Source organism: Sminthopsis crassicaudata, chromosome 3 (genome assembly GCF_048593235.1).
Source record: "Sminthopsis crassicaudata isolate SCR6 chromosome 3, ASM4859323v1, whole genome shotgun sequence".
NCBI lineage: Eukaryota > Metazoa > Chordata > Mammalia > Dasyuromorphia > Dasyuridae > Sminthopsis > Sminthopsis crassicaudata.
Genome location: NC_133619.1, coordinates 395,332,129 through 395,348,003, shown reverse-complemented (window position 1 = coordinate 395,348,003; position 15,875 = coordinate 395,332,129). Strand labels below are relative to the sequence as shown.

Below are 15,875 nucleotides of genomic sequence, written 5' to 3'. Positions count from 1 at the left end.
AGAAAAAAAGGTGTTGAAATTACACTAAAGTATCCAGTTAGGCGGTTAAGAACCCTTTGATTTGATTTGATTGCCCAACTGTTCCTCAAACATGACATTCTATCTTCTGCCTCAGTTTCCTTTGCTTCCTTCAAGTCTAAATTCCCACTGTATGTAAAAAGCCTCTCCCAGTCCCCTTTATTTTAGCCCCTTACCTTTGAGATTATTTCCAATATATCCTTTTTTTTTTTTTGTACATAGTTGTTTGTATGTATTCTCTGCCATTAGATCGTGAGCTCCTTGACAGCAAGAACTGTTGGTAATTTTTTTTGTTTTTGACCTTTCTTTGTTTCCCCAGTGCTTAATACAGTAACTGGTATATATTAAGTGCTTAATAAGTACTAGTTGACTGACTGGATATAGGACAAACATTATTCTGGATGAGATTACAATTGATTGATTTCCCAATTGTTTCAGTCATGTCCAACTCATGTCATAACCCTGTTTGAGGTTCTTTGGGCAAAAATACTCAATTATTTGCCAAATACCCAAAATAAAGGTTCCTTCCAAGGAAAGGAATTCTGGCTTTAGGCTGACATGGATCTGGATTCGTTTTAGGGTGAATTGATTCCAAAGAGAAGCCTAAGGCATTCCCCACCACCTTGCTCTCAATTCTTCTCTCATCTCAGAGTAAGGTCAGGAAGATCTTAGGAAGATATCCAAAATAAAGCTTGGATATGATCTAGAATATTCTCAAAGTGGGCTACAGCTAGATAGCATAGAAAATAGAATTCTGGGCCTGCAATCAGGAAGACTTGAACTTAAATCAGGTTTCAGATAATAACTAGTTGTCTGGGCAAATCATTGAATCTCTGTTTATCTTAGTAAATAAATAATAGCAGCACCTACCTTGAAGAACTGTTGGAAGGATCAAAAGAGATTATATTTGTAAAGCACTTAATACAATGCCAGGCACATAATATGTACTATATAAATGCTCTCTTGTTTCCCCTCCCCTTTCTAGAAAATTATTCAGTGTACAATATGTAAAGGACAATGGCTTATTTCCTTCAAGTCAGAAGTAGCTTAAGACACAATGAATATAGGGGAAAAAAGTCTCAACACTTCATTACATTTATTATTTATCTTGTAGATGATAAAGATAACTTTATGGGATTGCTAAGTAGAAGTTTCATATCTGCATTCATCTTGGACTACTATTGCCAGAGGAACTCACAAGGTTCAGATCCTTTATTTGGATAGCCAGCACATGGTTTAGGCTTTCTTCTAATTTGGAAATTGTGCTTTTAAGGAAATCACATCCTCTTGGGCAGGTGGTCCAGTTCTCCTATCCAATCCTTAAGTCTTTGCCTCCATTCCCAGTGGTGATGGTTTTTTCTACTTTGTATTTATCTTCTTATTTATTGGAGTCAGAAAGACATGAGTTCATATCCTGTCTCTGACACAAGTTAAGTGGCTCTAAGCAAATCATTTAACCATTTAGTGTTCTAGGCAGTTGGACAAAAAGTGCCAACCAACAATGGTAGAAGGAGATTCCCATTTTGAATGCTAAGAAAAATCCTAAGTCTAATTCCTATCCCTACATTCTTGTTTCCCTTTAGCATATGTGTTTCTGAAGGGAAGGGATTGTTTTCTAGCCCAGTTAATGTCTGGCACATTGTAAGCACTTAATAAATGCTTATTGAATGATGAACTAGTGAGCATTCATCTGAGGACTACTGGTCCTTTGGATGCATCTTCAGCTGATCTATGCAACATGTGTTGTCTTTCCTAAGTAGAGTGTGAGCTCCTTGAGAGCAGGAACTGTGATCTTTTTGTATTAGTATGCCCTGTGCTTAGCAAAGGGCTTCATACATGGTATAAATGCTTTTTCATTCATTTGGTTGTCTGAATATATACTTCTCATCTGATTCCAAGTATCTATTCTGAGAAATGTTGTTATTATTATTATTACTACTGACTTGTGCCATCTCTTGAATTGTGTTCTTCTCTTACTGATTGATTGATTTATTTGCTTCTCTTTTCAAGTTTATATGTCCAGTCTCTCCTGCTATATTATAGCTTTGTCATAGGCAGAAATTTTGTCTTCTCCCATATTTTAATGTCCTTAAAACAACTACCACTGTACTTCTCAAGCTGCTAAACCAAGCAACTACAGTTTGCAAGGAGGGCTACAATGAGAAAGAAAGCTTTTAACAGTCCCTGAAACACAGATGCAAATAATGCCAGACAATTGATTACCCTGTGTAGTTGGCAGCAGTTAGACATAGGGTTTGGAGAGGCTTCTCTTGAACCTTTGAAAGATGCAGTTATGATTGGTTAGGGGTAAATATTATTAATAGCCATGATGGAAAAAAGTGTGTGTGGTATAGTCATCTACTAATCAGGCACTGGTCTTTCTAACTGTAGCCACAGCCATAAACCACGCTGTTGTGGGTAGGGTAGTTCTCTGTCGGTGAAAAAAATTCAACAGGACAGGAAGAGAATGATGGAGACTGATCTTAGTGACTATGATAGGGAGACTTCAATCCTCCCACTTTTTGCAAAACATAATGTATTCTGGGGAGAGTGAGGGAGGACACCCACTTCCTCCAATGTACTCGCTTCAAGGGCAGGCTGTTGCAGTTGTTGCTTTTCTCACACCCTATTTTTTCCCAGAGATCAGCAGCCCACATCCTGCCCTGTTTGCTCTAGCTTCTGAGACTGCTGCTTCGTCAGTTGAGGCGAGAGGAGCACCATTCCAGCCCAGACCCCCTCTAGAGCCTCTGATTAGTTGTCACCATGACAGCTTTATGAAGAGTATTGTAATAACTGTTTGTTGCCTGTTCTTGTATTGTGAAAACCTCTTACCCCAGAGTCCCTCTGCCTTTTTCCTCTCATCCCTTCATCTCACCTCCCTTGTGCTTATTCTGTCTTGTCTTTTTACTGGGCTTTCTATCCCCTTGGGGACTGTCACCTGAATCCCTCAGCTTCCCCTCTCCCCATTGATGGGCGCGCCTTCCCTCCCTCTTATTTTCACCTCTAGGAAACTTTTGGTCCCTAAAACCCTGCTCCTTTAAAAAACTTAGCCTGAAAAACAAACAAACAAACAAACAAAAAACCCTGAGCCTGAAAAAGTTAACCAATTGTCCTTCAGATGTGATAACACAACTGGGAATTTTCTGACAAGAGACTGAAGAGGAGAGTGGGGAAAGAGCTGGGTTTTAGCACCGGGTTTACCACTTTGTACCCTGGGGCTTTGAGCAAGTAATAATAGATTCACCACCCTCAGAACTGGAAGTAGTCCCAGAGTTCATCTAGCCAAACCTACGACTGAATTGGAGTCCTTATCTCCAAAAAGTGATTATCTTATCACGTATCAATAAGTCTTCTAGGAAGAGGGAGCTTATTAACTTAAGAGGGAGCCCATTTTACTTTAGGATAGCGTGTTAGAAAACTTTTCCATAAATGGAACTGAAATCTTCCACTCTGCATGTGCCACCCACTGCCTCTAGCTTATTCCTCTGGGCCCAAGATCATGCTGTAGGTCTCTTCCTCCCTGAAAGCCCTTCAGATAATTGGAGATATCTTTCACATCAACATGATATAAGTGGATTTAAAGTTAGGAGATTTGTGTTTAAATCCCAGCTCTGCCACTGTGCAACTTTGGATAAACCCTAACTTCTCTGGGACTCAGTAGCCTCCTCTTTAAAATAGAGAAATTGGACTAGATGACTGTTCCTTTGTCTTCTACTCTTAAGTTCCTCTGATTCCCATCTAAATAATTTCCTTCAACTAATCATTGTATTGCGTAGGTTTTGGTTCCTTGTGATCATCCCGCTAGTTCATCTTTGGATGATCTCAAGCTTGTCAATGTCCTTTCTGAAATGTGACATCCAGAACTGAGTATATTAAAAGCACTAATTTGGAGTCAGAAAATCCTAGTGGTATCAAGTTATGTTATAATATTCTATTTGTGACACCATACGTGAGTGACTTTAACTTCTCTGGGCCTTTCTTTTCTATAAATTAGGGCAGTTGGAATAAAGATTTCTTCTAGCTCCAATTTACAACTCATATGGTTTGAACAGAGCTTAGTACAGCAGGAATGCTATCTTTAATTCTAGAACTGTGCTTCATTAACTTAACTTAAAATCACATCAACTTTTTTGGAGGATGGATCATACTGTTGGCTCATATTGAAATTTCTGTATACTAGAACTTCTGAGTTTCTTTCTTTTTTTTTTTTTTTTTTTTTTTTTTTCTGAGGCAATTGGGATTTATCGACTTGCCCAGGGTCACACAGCTAGGAAGTGTTAAGTGTCTGAGACCAGATTTGAACTCGGGTCCTCCTGACTTCAGGGCTGGTGTTCTATCCACTGCGCCACCTACCTGCCCCATAAGGGTAACTTTTTGATCAATCTAAATCCAGCTAAATTTACCTGACTATGCTATCATCCAATCCATACTTTTTCTATAAGGATACTATGAGAGACTGTGTCAAATGCCTGAAATTCAGATATAAGTTTTCAGGACTTCAGTGTCCTTTTCTATAAAATGTCCTTTTCTATAAAATTTGTATAAAATTTCTGTAAAATAAATTTTGCACCTGACAGAATTTTGGTAAGAAAAGATTATATGCACTCTCAAGTGCCATAGAAACATCATCATATATCTAGAGCTGAAATTACTTTAAAGGACAAATTGTTCAATGACTTCATTTTAAAGATGAGAAAATCAAACTGCAAAGAGATTGTATCTTACACAGGATTCCATAAGTAGTATCAAGTGGGATTTAAATCCAGATTGTCTGAATCTATAATCAATGAAAATCATGATAATGATGATGACAATCTGAAAACTCAAGGAAGCCTGGCTAAAGAAATCTTTGAATGGGGCTTTCTCCAAGAACAATTCTTTCAACTCAAATGTACTTTATTGGGTAATCACAGTCTACATGAAAATTAGACATTTCACAGAGAAAGCAGGCAAGATTAGCTAGAAATAAAAATTCTGCCACCTGATTCCAAGTGGGGGAGGGAACATTTGAGACCATTACACATGATAAGCTCCAGAAAACACTAGAAGAGTCACAAACAAGGTATGGAGAAAAGGGTGGAAATAGGGTACTGGGACAATTTGGCAATAGAAAAGAGGAATGCAAGAAAAAGGAAACAAGATAGAGCAGACTATAAATATACTGGACCACAAAAGGGACAAGCAAGGATTCCAAGGTTCCAGAGCTTTCAATTGATCTTCCAAGGTTGGTGTTCATGATTGAATATGGTGTCTAGCACCATTTGTAGCTTGTAAATATAATTTCAACACTAGGGGAAATAGTTATTTCCTATGGTCAGGGAATTAGAGTGGAAGAAAAAAAAGAGGTTAAGATAGTGGGGACAGAGGAGTCATTTTTCCTAGAAAAAGAATCAACATTTAGAAGAGAAAACCATTCTTTTTCCATCTTATAGTTCTAGTATGCCCCAGACTGAGTGGGGATATGGGAGATATCTCAGAAGAGGAGCTACAGTCAAAGCCAAGGGTCTTCAGGAGATCTCAGATGGCTCTCTGATTCAGGCCAGCATACAGGTCCCGTTGACCTTTGCGGATGGGCTGGATAGAATAGAGATAAGGAATATTAGTGGAGAAGATAAAAAGATCAGGGGAAACATTTTCTTTAAAAAAAAAAAGAAGAAGAAGAAGGAAGACGTTAGGTCCTTAAGATCTCTTATTTAATTTGGACCCAGCTGACCCAGTTGATGGACTCAATCAAGCTTCTTTGTCATTTATAGGTCTATCATATTAGTGTTATGAAAAACTCCATCATAGCAGTATGTTTCCTTAATGATTTACCTCTTAAACTTGTTTCTTTTTATCAATAAAGGAAGAGGCGATAAATTCTCATGAAAAAAGGAGAACAGCTGATGTGACTTGGTAAGGGAGATACTCTGAGAATTTTTCTTAGCTAGGATGGTAGCTGTCAAGCTTTCTCTAGTTGCAAGGGCAGTTACTGCTGAACAACAGGCAATAGGGGCTCTGAGACCACAAGCTTTACTTCATTTCCTGTCTCCCCTATCCAGACCCCAAAGACTGAACCTTCTTTCTCCAATTACCTCATAGTCGGGATTGGGAACAGGTGGAGGCCTCTCCTTGTTTGCTCCTACACAATGCAGAGAAAGGAAAAGGAATTTATTTTCTTTTTAAAAAATATAATAATTTCATGTATTTTGAAAATAAAAAAGCTAAGATAATTTTCAACATTTAACCTTGTAGAACTTTGTGTTCTAAATTTTTCTCCCTCCCTTTTCCCCACTCCCTTCCCCAGACAGCAAGTAATCCAATATAGATTAAACATGGGCAATTCTTTTAAACATATTTCCACATTTATCATGCTGCCCAAAGAAAATCAAATAAAAAAGGCAAAAAAAAAAAAAAAAAAAAAAAGAGAAAGAAAAAAAAAGAGCAAACAAACAACAATAAAGGAGAAAATACTATGTTGTGTTCCACATTTCATCTCCCCAGTCCTTTCTCTGGATGCAGATGGCTCTCTCCATTACAAGTCCATTGGAATTGGCCTGAATCAAAGGGATTTTTTTTCTTTTTTTTCTGAGGCAATTGGGGTCAAATGATTTGCTCTGGATCACATAGCTAGGAAATGTTAAGTGTATGAGGCCAGATTTGAACGAAGGTCCTCCTGTCTTCATGACTAGGGCTCTATCCACTATACTACCTAGCTTCCCTTGGGATTTATTTTCAAGAAGGAGCTCCTGCCAATCTTAGTAAGATTGTTCTCAGGCTAGTGACAGGTGATTGAACCACTCATTCTCCCTCCCCTCCTTACTTTCCCTTGCTCTCTCCCTTTCTTTTTTCTCTTTTCAGGTCCCCTTCATCTTTTACCCCACCTTTTTTTGGATTTTCCTCTGCCTAGTATCCTCTAACCTTCATTTTACTGGGAAAGGAAAGAGAAAACCTTTTTTATGTAGTGTTTTAAGTTTTTAAAGTTTCTCCTCACAATAGCCCTGTAAAATAACACAATTATTATTATTTTCCTCCATTTTATAGGTGAGGCAACTGTGGTTCTGAGTTGAAATCATTGTTTAGTGTCACACAGCAATGTGGCAGAGAGGAGATTCTTTTGATTTTAAGTCCAGTAGTCCTTTATTCAAAACTTCCTGCTCTAGATGGAGGGAAAATTAAACTCCCTTAGAGCACAATTGGATATTTGGAGAAGGGAATCATTGTAGAACAGCACACACTCTTCCAGAGTAGAAAGAAATAGCAGAAAAAAAAAGAAAAGAAAGAAATATCATCAATTTGAATCCCTAAGAGACTTTGCCTAGTTCTTGCTGTTGTGATGGAACTGTGTCCCAAACTCTAGAAATCATTCCATCTTTGCTCTCACAGTTTCCTCCAGGCTAGCCTGGTTGTGTTTGAGTATTACTTTTCTTCTCCACCATTACTCTACAATTTTTACCTCTAGTTCTGCCGCCAGCACTGCTCCCTCGACCAGCTGGCTTGGCTTTAGCCTTCCGTGCTTTGCTCCAGTAATACACCAGAAACAATACTCCCAGAGTGATGAACACATCAGCAATGATGATCCCAGCCACCGTCAGCACATCCACTTCCATGCAGCCATCACAAACTATAAAGGCAAAGAGGGAAATAAGATGTTAGGGGGACACTGACTTGGGGGGGGGATAAGAAGAAAGAAAGAGAGAAAGAGAAAGGAAAGGAAAAAATGGATGAAGCAGAGAAAAAAAAAAAAAAAAAAAAAAGAAAGGGTCATTATCTCCATACAATGATTCCTTTGCTGGAACCAAAATTCTTATCCTCTAAGAGTAGATTTAGGACCTCATCTGAATGTCCTCTTACAGAATAATTCTCATCCGCATTCTCAAATTGTGATATTTATTATTAATAAGTACCTTGGAGTTTGGTATGAATGTTACAGAAAAGCTTACTAAGGAGAGCATTTTAAAAAGATATTCATATAAAAATAGAACTCAGAATTACAGAGGGTTAGATCTGGAAGGAATCTCAGGGGTTTTCTGGTCCAGCATCTTTATTTCTAAGTCCCAGGAAAAAAAACATAGTTATTAAATGATACTTAAATCTAATCACCATAGGTCAGGACTTCTACTCTTATTACTTCACAGTTCCTTCTTTCAAGTTTACAGATCCTATGGTAGGGTCAGAAATTAGCTGTATAAAGGACTTTGGAAATACTCTATGTTAAGTCACTAAAGAATTGACAAGGATCAGAGTCAAGTTAGTTTAAGAACTAGTTTTCCAGGGTAGGGGAGGAGAGTAAGGAAATATGTTCAGCATACTTTAAAGCTTAATCTGAATTATTAATATTTTTCTCTTTTACTTTCTTAAATCTAGATAATCAATAAATTAACAATAAATTAAGCCTTTATTTGTAATGTTTGCCAATTTATGAGTTATAAATGTTCAGAATGATAATTTAACAATCAGCTCTGGCTTCAGCACATTTTTTAATTTAGAGAATTTAGTGGAATGAGAGAGAGAGAGAGAGAGAGAGAGAGAGAGAGAGAGAGAGAGAGAGAGAGAGAGAGAGAGAGAGAAAGAGAGAGAGAAAGAGAGAGAGAGAGAAAGAGAGAGAGAGAGAGAGAGAGAGAGAGAAAGAGAGAGAGAAAGAGAGAGAGAGAAAGAGAGAGAGAGAGAGAGAGAGAGAGAGAGAGAGAGAGAGAGAGAGAGAGAGAGAGAGAGAGAGAGAGAGAGAGAGAGAGAGAAACAGTAGGGGACTTCAGGTAAGGCTATGAGAGGTTCTCCCCTAGAATCTGGTTTTCTCATCCCTTTTACCTCTTGCTTTCAGGTAGAGAAAATAACCTTCTGTATCTTGTACAGATCTCTTTTTACAAAAGAAGTAGCCGCTATATTCAGTCTCTGAGTCTTTTAGGGTGAGGGTATCGGTATCCACACCATTGATTGTTATATCATTTTTTTTCCATACTATCTCATCACTAATTTTCTCAGGGCAAGTCAGTGTCACTTCAGTACCTGAGATGTAGACTCCAAATTCTGAAAAATAGAAAAAGAGGAGAGAGAAAAAGATGGTGGGAAATAGAGACAAAGGTCAAATCTAAGGCACCCTACTAACATGAGTAAATCAGGGCTGTGGTTCTTTAATTAACCACTATTTATATTTCCCTTCTCAGTGCAAAATTGGGGAACACTGATGAATATTCAGTATGATATAAAGCAGAAGGGGGAAAGATGCTAGGGATCAATGGATCCCTATAATATATAATATATATAATATATAAGGATATATATGATACCTCACTGGGAATGAGGGGATAATTAAAGTAGGATGTGGCAAAGAAAAAGTTTCTTGTACCAGTGCTCTCAATTTATAGCCTATCAGATATGGCATAGCCATAACTAAAAATCCTGGTGTTTGTGGCCAATTCAGTTGGGGATAGGGAATGGCTTCAGCATGGAGGACAGTCTGACAACTGGTGCAGTTCTACGCACCATGGAAGTTGGGCCCTAAGAGACAGGTGTAATGGCCACAAAACATCCTGTATAATGAATGTAGGAGTCCAGTAGGCACCTGTGAAGTGAGGTACAGGGATGAAAATTGAAGATCATCTGCTAGGATAGGAAAGATACTACCCGATATATGCTCATACTCCACGGGGGCCCCCTGGAACCAAGTGCTGTTCACCCTGTGTATTTGCAATTCTGAGAAATGACTATTAGACATGTAAGGCTACCAGGTCCTTCAGGGTTCTCTGCCTTAATCTGTTTATTCCTTTTTTTTCCCCCTAAGTCACACTCTAGACAAAGTGCTAATTATATTGATAATTCTAAATCTATTTATGTTGCTCTTTAAGGTTTGTAAATCATTTTAGTAACTCTAGGAATCTTCCTTAGTGGAATCCTGGTCCTTCTTGAACTCCTTGGTATGCTTGATAATGGGATATTTATTTCATTGAATAGAATGGAGGAGGCATTTATAGTACAGTGAAGAGTGCTGGATGAAGAGTAGAGTTCAACTTCTGAGTCTGCTACATACTAAGTTGGGAACTTGGCAAGTTTGTCTTGAGCAGATGTGGGCAAATTCTTTTCATTTCTCTGGAAATTCATTTCTTCATCTTTTAACTGGGGATAATAATACTTAAGGTAACCTCATAGAGTTGTGATGAGAATCAAATGAAATAATGTATGAGAAGTACTATGTAAATTATAAAAGTACTATATAAATGTCAGATGTTATTGTTTGTAGTAATAATAATTTATTGCCCCTGCATATTTTTACTGCTAAAGTCTCTGATGATATTTTCATCTCACAGGTACAATGACACTTTAACCTCTCTCTGAAAGGATAGAGAAAAACTAGATTCTGCAGATCATAATCAACTCACTATAATTCTTGTCATCTGAAAAAAAGAAAAAAGAAAAAAGAAAAAAGAGTCAGGACCTTTTTCAGGGATACAAGTTCAAATTCTACAATGTATGTATATATGCACATTCTTGGTCACATAGAAACATTCAAAACATGCTTGTACAAATATGTGTTCAGAAAGTTAATGGGATGCAAACTAAGTCTTCTAGTCCATTCTTCTGCTTTTAGCTAGGATCAGACATGAACCACCTCAGATGCAAGAAAATTCTGTTCTCAAAAATAAAACATTGCACAGTCTTTCCTCAACACCTTTTCTTGGGTTTAATTCATTGATATTCTCTTAGGGGATTGAGAAGAGCTCTTGACATTGTACAAATCACATCCTAGGCTTCATTTTTCTTATTTATAAAATGGCTAGAGGGAGGAGTTTAAATGAGATCAGAGGTACTCAATCTTTATGTGTCATGGACTTCTCTGGCAATATGGCAAAGTCTATGGACCCATCCTTAGAATTATTCTTTTAAATGCATAAAATGAAGTATATAGGATTGGAAAGGAAAATAATTATATAGAGTCTACCTGTAGAGCCTAGTTTAAGAATCCTTGAATTAAATGAACTTCAAGGTTTCTTCTGTCTCCATAGCTAAGATCCTTGCTCTCAGGAAGTTCTACTATTCATTTAACTTAGTTCCTTACAATGGAGATCAAATTCATATTCTTTTATTCTGTACAGCATTCTCTGTTTAATTACTTACTGGAGACTTAACCCTATCCAATCCAATCTATCAATAAGCTTTTGTTAGATACTTAATTCTATCCCAGACACTATATTAGGAGTTAGGAATATAATACAGAGGAGACAATTCTTACTTTTCAAGGACCATATAACCCATTTGGATATAATTATTCCTATGTTAACACATTCTCAGTTATGAGACAGATCTACTAATAAAACATATGGGCATATATGATGAATGTTGTTTTAAAAAGTGGTTTGGGTTTGTATTATCCCTGAATACAGTTACTTCTTATTTATCTATCCTAATAAAAAGGAGTACTAGTATGTACTGCTCTAGTATGGGCAGCTGAAATAATCCACTAATCTAATTTGGGTACTTGGCCCTATTCCCAAGGAAAGTCATTGGATCCCATGGGACACTCTATTGCAGTCACCTGGGTCTTTGGCAAAGGCAAAAGTGTTCTGGGGGGGGGGAAGAATCCACCTGATAATTGGGAATTGATTTAATAAAAGGTGAAAAAGATGTTTCTTACTATTATAAGCATAATTTATTTAAAAATTTATCTCAAAAAGAGAATATATTATAGTGGATAGAGGATCAATCTTTGAATTGGAAAGATGCAGGTTTAAAATCCCATTTCTGAAACATTCTAGCTTTGTAAACAAACAAAATAACTTACTAGTTGTTTCTATACAAAAATCTATACTTAGATATATATGAATCCACATAGGCTTCTACACAATTCCATACATCTGAATCTTCGTTAATATAAGGACTCAGATACTCAGACATATACATATCCACATAGCATGCTTGATGAACTATACTATAAAACTCTTGAGGAAGCACTGATTTCTTACACTAATGAGAAATATAGGTTCATTCTCTATGGAGCCCATTAAAAAGTTTTGTATTAATAATCATTATGTCTTAGACTCATTAGCATTACTCAGATTAATTTTATATAACCACTTTTTTCATAATTTCAAAAAATTTAGCAAAGTGAAAATCTTATAACATGGGGCATTGGTCAAAAAAGAAAAAATAAGAAAACCATTAGGAAACTTTCCTATCAATAACCCAAACCTATTACTCCTGTGGTTCAGGGACCCCTCTCATTCTCCTTCCAAACCTTACTCTTCCTTGCTGTAAATGAAAAGCTGTGTTTGTCTTTGAATTATTGGAAAATCATTTAGTGGCCATGGACAAAAGATCTGTTATGAGAACCATCAGAACTACATAGCTGTTTGGAAAGTGCAGTGTCAACAAGAGAGCAAAAGCAGAAGTTGCAGTGGCTCTAATCTCACACACACACACACACACACACACACACACACGAGATATTCAACCATTTTGATTGAATTGGATTGAATGAAAGATGAGGGTGGAGAAATTCTGGTGTGACAGGGAAGGTTAATTCACTCAGCCTATGTCATATATGCAATTGGCAGATGTACAAACATCTTTACTTCCTTAATGGAGTATTCAAGATGGGCTGCAAACACAATAACACAAACACGTACAATACAGTGCTCCCACTGCAAACATCTAAGTATAAACATGCCTATTATGGCATACAAACATGCACAAAGGGAAAATGAGGTTTGCCTGGAAGGAAATCTCTACAAATACCCAATGGAAACCTCCACAACAATGCCCCATAACAAAGCGCCCAGAATAAATACAGAAACACTCAGTTCCATTTAAGAGACTCCATTCCTTCTCTCAGAGTAGTTCAGATTCCTATATTCTCTGGGGTTCTCATTTTCTGGGTCAGAAATGTAACAAGTGAAGGGAAAGTAAGGTTGCAGTGGAACATCATTGGTGATCTATTTCCCTGGGATGCCTACTGGGGATACTGATAGTATCACCATAACAGATGAAGGAAAGACTGCCTTACCGTTTTGCAAGTCTTGCCCCCAGACACAAGCTGGAAAAGAAGATAGAGAAAAAATGAGCAAGCTATAAATAGTTGGAATTCTAATAGAAACAGGGAGAGTTATCTTCTTTTTTTTTATTATAACTTTTTATTGACAGAACATATGCTTGGGTAATTTTTTACAACATCATCCCTTGCACTAAGTTCTGTTCCGACTTTTTCCTTCCCTCCCTCCCCCCTCCTTTAGATGGCAGGCAGTCTTATACATGTTAAATATGTTATAGTATATCCTAGAGACAATATATGTGTGCTGAACTGAACAGTTGAGAGTTATCTTCTAATCAAACTCATTGAGACTTTCTGAAATCAACTCCTTCACCTCCTGGCTATTGGAAAACAGATATTCTTATCCAAAAGGCACTGAGGTATTACTCCTAAAGGTCCTGTCGTCTAGGAGCCTTTGGTTATCGCAAGTACAGGGCTGTTCTGGGGAGTGTTTCGCCTGAAGCTTAAAGGCATCATGGATAAGCTAAAAGTGAAGAAGGGTGTGTGTGTGTGTGTGTGTGTGTGTGTGTGTGTGTGATGGTGGTGGAAGGAATTGGAAACAAGCCTGAGTCTACCTCTTTGGAAGCTAGAGAAACTGCAAATAGATTCGAAAACTTGAACTGCCATTTTGAAAATTATTTTCTGTCTGGGAGGGTGGGGGTGGGGGAGGAAACCAAACCTCTTTTCAAGCAATATTTGGTTCCTCTCACTTTGATTCATGGTTGGGCAAAAATATGGTGATTAATGCTTTAATACAAGGTATTGCTTCACTGATAGCTCATTTCTTATACTTATTTTCTGGCTATGGAAAAAGTTGAAAACAGAAATAATCATATTTATCCAAATTCCTTCCTCCAATCAATAAGTATTTTAAGTATCTTTTATGTAGCAGGAATTGTATTAGAGGATGAAAAGAAAAGAGAGATTAACTTCTGCCCTCAAAGAGAATATATTCAAAGGCATGTATTCCTATAAGTATATATAAAATGAATACAAGATAATTACATGGAAATTTGCTTTGATTTTACCAGTTGTTTTTGGTACCCAGCCCTTGATAACAGATTTTTCTCATCTTTAATTTATTGTTCTGTGTAAGTGTAAGTTCCCTGAGGGAAAGGACTGTGTTGTTTCTTTTGCTGTTGTATTGCTAGTATCTGACATTTAAAAGGCACCTAATATATAATTGTTGAATTTAATTCAATTGAAATATGAACTATAAGTTAAATTAATTAGAATAAATGTATTACCATTTGATCCTCTGTATCAGGAGGGGTGAGAAAATATTATTTTTTGGTTTCTACTATGCCTCCTGGGTTGACATTCTCAGAAATGAGTTGCAACAACTGCATGGCTAGTCTTACTCCCTAAAGGTTTTCTACACTTGGTCTGTATATCTCTTTGGACATCAGACTTAAAAAGGGCAGAAGCCCTACCTAAAAGCAGGCTGGGTAGAGCTACATGATGCTGGAATACTTGATGTTATATTCTAGAAGGTTCTGGTCATTGTGGCTCTTTTCTCTATGTTACCTTCTTCTTCCTTCCCTCTTCCTTCCTCTTCCTCTGTTTCTTTCTCTGTCTGTCATATAGAAAGATCACTTACTGCATAAACCTTTGGGAAAATATCCTGCAGATTTCAAGGAAGAATCTCACCTTACCTCCTGGTAAATCTTTGAGGATGGATCAAAAAAGTAAGGATATTTGCTGAAACTCTGAGACAGAACTCTTTCAGTGAGAGTGTGGAGCACTGTCTAAATCTGAAACATGATCAGCCATTTTGTATCAGGCTTCATCTCATAAACATTAAAAATATTCTAGAGTTTGGGGTCCTATCCCAACAGCTGGGTTTTCCAATGTATAACACTAGATCAAATCTAGTTGAATCTTTGAGGATCTCTTTTGTGCTAGCTCATGTGGCCATTGAAATGCTGAGTTTGTTGAGGATGAAAGAATCATTTTCTTAAGGGCAGCCAAATTGCCCTTTTGCTCTTAACCTCTGCTTTTTTTTTTTTTTTTCCTCTCTCTAGGTAGACCAAATTCCCCAGGTACCTGCAACATGGATTTTTCTGTTTCTTGACATCTTGAGCCCCAAGATTTAATTTTGCATCCTGCCTCAATCTCTCAAAAACACCAGACATTTCATTTCTTCCTGGGAGAGGGTCAGGGCAGTGGGTGCCCATGGGTGCTGCTGGTGTGTGCTTCCCAGGCCTTCACCCCATCTTACTCACCTGAGAGGAGATAAAAGCCCAACACAGTCCAGAGAGCTTCCAACTGCATCTTCCTCTGCTTGAATCCCAGCAGTCAGGATCTGGTGGGTTAATTTCTTCTGAAAAAGTTATCTTGAGGTTGGGTTTAAAGGCTCCTGCTAGGAAGTGAGGACTATAGGGAACATCTTTGTCAAATGCTGTTCTGGGCAGAAGGGAGGTAAGGTATGAAGAGGCCAGAAACAGACACCCAAGCCTATAAGGGGAGGGCGGGTTTCTGAGTTCCATACAGGAAATGTATATGGGTGCTGAGGTTAAATGACTCCTTCATCTGGATGTGTTCAAGGCAGAAGGCAACCACCTGGGGTGATTATGGGAAGCCAGGTCTTACAAAATTCTCTTAGTGAAAGGGATTCCGGAGGAACTTGGCACTACCTATAAAAAGTGTCACTGTTTTGTTTACTTTGGATTCTCACTAAATAAGTAAGGGGATATATAGGATAGGAGCGAAAAGGAAGAGATTGTTTTTTTTGTCAGAATAGAAAAACCTCCATTGAGAACAAATTGTCTTTGCAACGGATGAATATTTCCCTTTATTCTCTATTTGAGACCCAGATAGCTAGTACTTACTTTCAGAGTATGTAGAGAAAAATGTT

General features: G+C 37.6%; 1 protein-coding gene across 2 annotated transcripts; it reads right to left on the bottom strand.

Annotated features, from left to right (window-relative positions):
- Positions 1-4,896: 4,896 nt before the first annotated feature.
- CD3E (CD3 epsilon subunit of T-cell receptor complex) lies at positions 4,897-15,495 on the bottom strand. Of its 2 annotated transcripts, XM_074302253.1 has the most exons (7): positions 15,244-15,493; positions 12,995-13,024; positions 10,374-10,388; positions 8,806-9,024; positions 7,454-7,621; positions 6,093-6,139; positions 4,897-5,592 (listed from the first exon to the last, which is right to left on the bottom strand). In XM_074302253.1, exons 1-7 carry the CDS (start codon positions 15,290-15,292, stop codon positions 5,536-5,538), a joined length of 585 nt encoding a protein of 194 aa, XP_074158354.1. In that variant the 5' UTR covers positions 15,293-15,493; the 3' UTR covers positions 4,897-5,535. The 2 variants fall into 2 exon arrangements, with proteins under 2 accessions (XP_074158354.1, XP_074158355.1); XM_074302254.1 differs by lacking the exon at positions 10,374-10,388 and having other exon boundaries at positions 15,244-15,495.
- Positions 15,496-15,875: the final 380 nt, after the last annotated feature.

What these genes read in the sequence shown, in the direction of transcription:
- CD3E (XM_074302253.1), bottom strand. Translation starts at nt 15,292, where the DNA reads ATGCAGTTGGAAGCTCTCTGGACTGTGTTGGGCTTTTATCTCCTCTCA. An exon ending in TGCTGGCGGCAGAACTAGAG is followed by an intron (nt 6,140 to 7,453) that starts GTAAAAATTGTA and finishes TGCATTGTGTAG; the next exon opens with GAGCAAACAAGGAGAGGCCT. An exon ending in TTCCCAATCCCGACTATGAG is followed by an intron (nt 5,593 to 6,092) that starts GTAATTGGAGAA and finishes TATTCTATCCAG; the next exon opens with CCCATCCGCAAAGGTCAACG.